The 2,500-nt window shown below is 43.9% G+C and overlaps 1 protein-coding gene across 3 annotated transcripts in view; it reads right to left on the minus strand.

Moving 5' to 3' along the window:
• Window positions 1-2,500, minus strand: part of LOC143029785 (tyrosine-protein phosphatase Lar-like) — a 41,290-nt gene that overhangs the window by 825 nt on the left and 37,965 nt on the right. For all 3 annotated transcript variants that reach the window (XM_076192764.1, XM_076192767.1, XM_076192765.1), the window contains exons 6-7: window positions 1,250-1,363; window positions 1-680 (exon numbers count right to left, since the gene is read on the minus strand). The exon at window positions 1-680 is cut by the window's left edge and continues 825 nt beyond it. In XM_076192764.1, the coding sequence (XP_076048879.1) occupies window positions 676-680; window positions 1,250-1,363 (119 nt within the window). In that variant the 3' untranslated portion in view covers window positions 1-675. The remainder of the gene's footprint in view (window positions 681-1,249; window positions 1,364-2,500) is intronic.

The raw sequence follows: 2,500 nt of genomic DNA on the forward strand, positions 1-2,500 counted from the left end.
TATAGATTCAAATCCGAAAAATAGGCCTGTTCAATGTTTTTACCACGACGCGTACGCGCTTGTATACATGTGTGTGTGTGTGTGTGTGTGTGTGTGTGTGTGCGTGTGTGTGTGTGTGTGTGTGTGTGTGTGTGTGTGTGCGCGCGTTTGTTTCTGTATGTGTGTGTTTTTTGTGTGCATTTGTATGTGCGTATATGTTTGTGTCTGGATGTGTGCTCTATACGCTAGTACATATGCTAATGTATGAAAAGAAGATTAACAGTGGCTAACTCTCCACCATTTTGGGGGTTTGGGGTTGGGGGTGTTTAGCCTCCAGTGTCCTCCTCCTCCTCCTCCTCCTCCTCCTCCTCCTCCTCCTCCTCCTCCTCCTCCTCCTCCTCCTCCTCCTCCTCCTCCTCCTCCTCTTGTGTCTTTTTTCATTTCGAGTGAAAACCACCCCTTCCAGGGTGTCTTAGAGTCGTTGGATTCTGATTTCGCTCCAAGAGATCTTATGTTCCTGCATTTGAGTCTCCACTTGCAGAGACGCGAGATGCTGTACTACTGATAGGAGCTACAAGTTGCGGCCCCTGAGTGCAGCAGCTTCGGCCAAATTCCACATTTGTAAAAGGGGCATTCCCAGCGTAGCTCCAGCCATTGTCCTGTTTTATCCATCAATATTTGAGTGTGGAGATGCACCTATTCTGTAAAAGGGACAAAGTGAGACTGTACATATTGAAACTAAGAAATTGGGCCAGAAGAACGTGGAATGGCTTACCAGAGAAGATGGTGCATTCGAGGTAAGAAGAAGAAGAAGAAGAAGAAGAAGAAGAAGAAGAAGAAGAAGAAGAAGAAGAAGAAGAAGAAGAAGAAGAAAAAAAAATTAGGAGTGTATCACGCCAGGAGGCGCTGAGTAGCTGCGGCCGAGGCCGTAACATTTGCCAATGTGCTTAGACTATTGGGGCAGGTAACAATCACTTCTGGAAGTCGGATAGAAATGTGGGACTCGAACCCACAATTAAGTGAATGTGAGAACAGCCCGCTTCTTTTTACACCACCAACGTAGCGCGTAATGACGAAGGAAGAGATACTACAGGAATGACCTCTTCCATCAATAATAAATCTTAGTTAATATAAACAGGTCAATTCTTAGACTCACACAAGTGTACAACCTTTCCTGCATACTACAGTTAAGTAAATACGTGTTCATACATACACAAAACCCCAAGGAACGCCCACAGGCATCGATGTGAGTACTTAGTTGTTCACTTACCCAAGTGATAGAGCCCGAAGACTCCGCTGAAGACTACGCCCTTCTCGTTCACTGCCATGCAAGAGTACAAGGTACCGTCGTCCTCCTCCCGGCTGATTTTAATTTGGAGTCGTCCTGCAAGAACGGAGTAAAAGATAATATAAAACATGGAGAAGATGCCCTATTACCTAAAGGGAAATTTATTTGTTGTTCCATTTGAAAGCATGTATACGGGACACATCTATACAGTACATTACATACAGTATGTACACATCTATACAGTACATTACATACAGTATGTACACATCTATACAGTACATTACATACAGTATGTACACATCTATACAGTATATTACATACAGTATGTACACATCTATACAGTACATTACATACAGTATGTACACATCTATACAGTACATTACATACAGTATGTACACATCTATACAGTACATTACATACAGTATGTACACATCTATACAGTACATTACATACAGTATGTACACATCTATACAGTACATTACATACAGTATGTACACATCTATACAGTACATTACATACAGTATGTACACATCTATACAGTACATTACATACAGTATGTACACATCTATACAGTATATTACATACAGTATGTACACATCTATACAGTATATTACATACAGTATGTACACATCTATACAGTACATTACATACAGTATGTACACGTCTTGCTGCATTGCTTCTAACTCGGACAGTGGGCGGGAGACAGAGATGATCATCCATCACTGGAGGATTCATCTACGTTTTATCATCAGGCACACGCAAGGTCCGAGAAGAAAAATGGTTGGAACGGTGTGCCACTTTCTCTGTCCAAACCACTGCTAAGGTCCTCTGGAGGAAACTATGGCTAGTAACATGTGCAGTCCCGTTCCCCCACTCCCTTACAACCACAACAACAGGCAGAGCTGCTGGTGCAGCAGTTTCCGGACCGCTCCTCCAATGCCCAACTCCCTCTCCCGGTCAGGCAATAATATTCGAGTCAGCAAATTCCTCTGCCATTCACGTATCATACTCCTCTCCTGGGTTGCAAACAACCTCATGGACAGGAAAGGGCAAGTGCGTTTCCAGCGACTCCTATCCTCATACCACAGGATGGAAAATAGGACCCCGCAACGGGGCGTCCTTAGTCCTACCACTTCTGGCTCTTTTCGAACTCGGGGATAATGTTTCCCTCCTCTACTATCCGGATGATATCGCGTTGGTGGTCACTAGGGGCGGCTGACTCCTTCAAAAGGC

Source organism: Oratosquilla oratoria, chromosome 11 (assembly GCF_046742065.1).
Source record: "Oratosquilla oratoria isolate Oo_2021 chromosome 11, ASM4674206v1, whole genome shotgun sequence".
NCBI lineage: Eukaryota > Metazoa > Arthropoda > Malacostraca > Stomatopoda > Squillidae > Oratosquilla > Oratosquilla oratoria.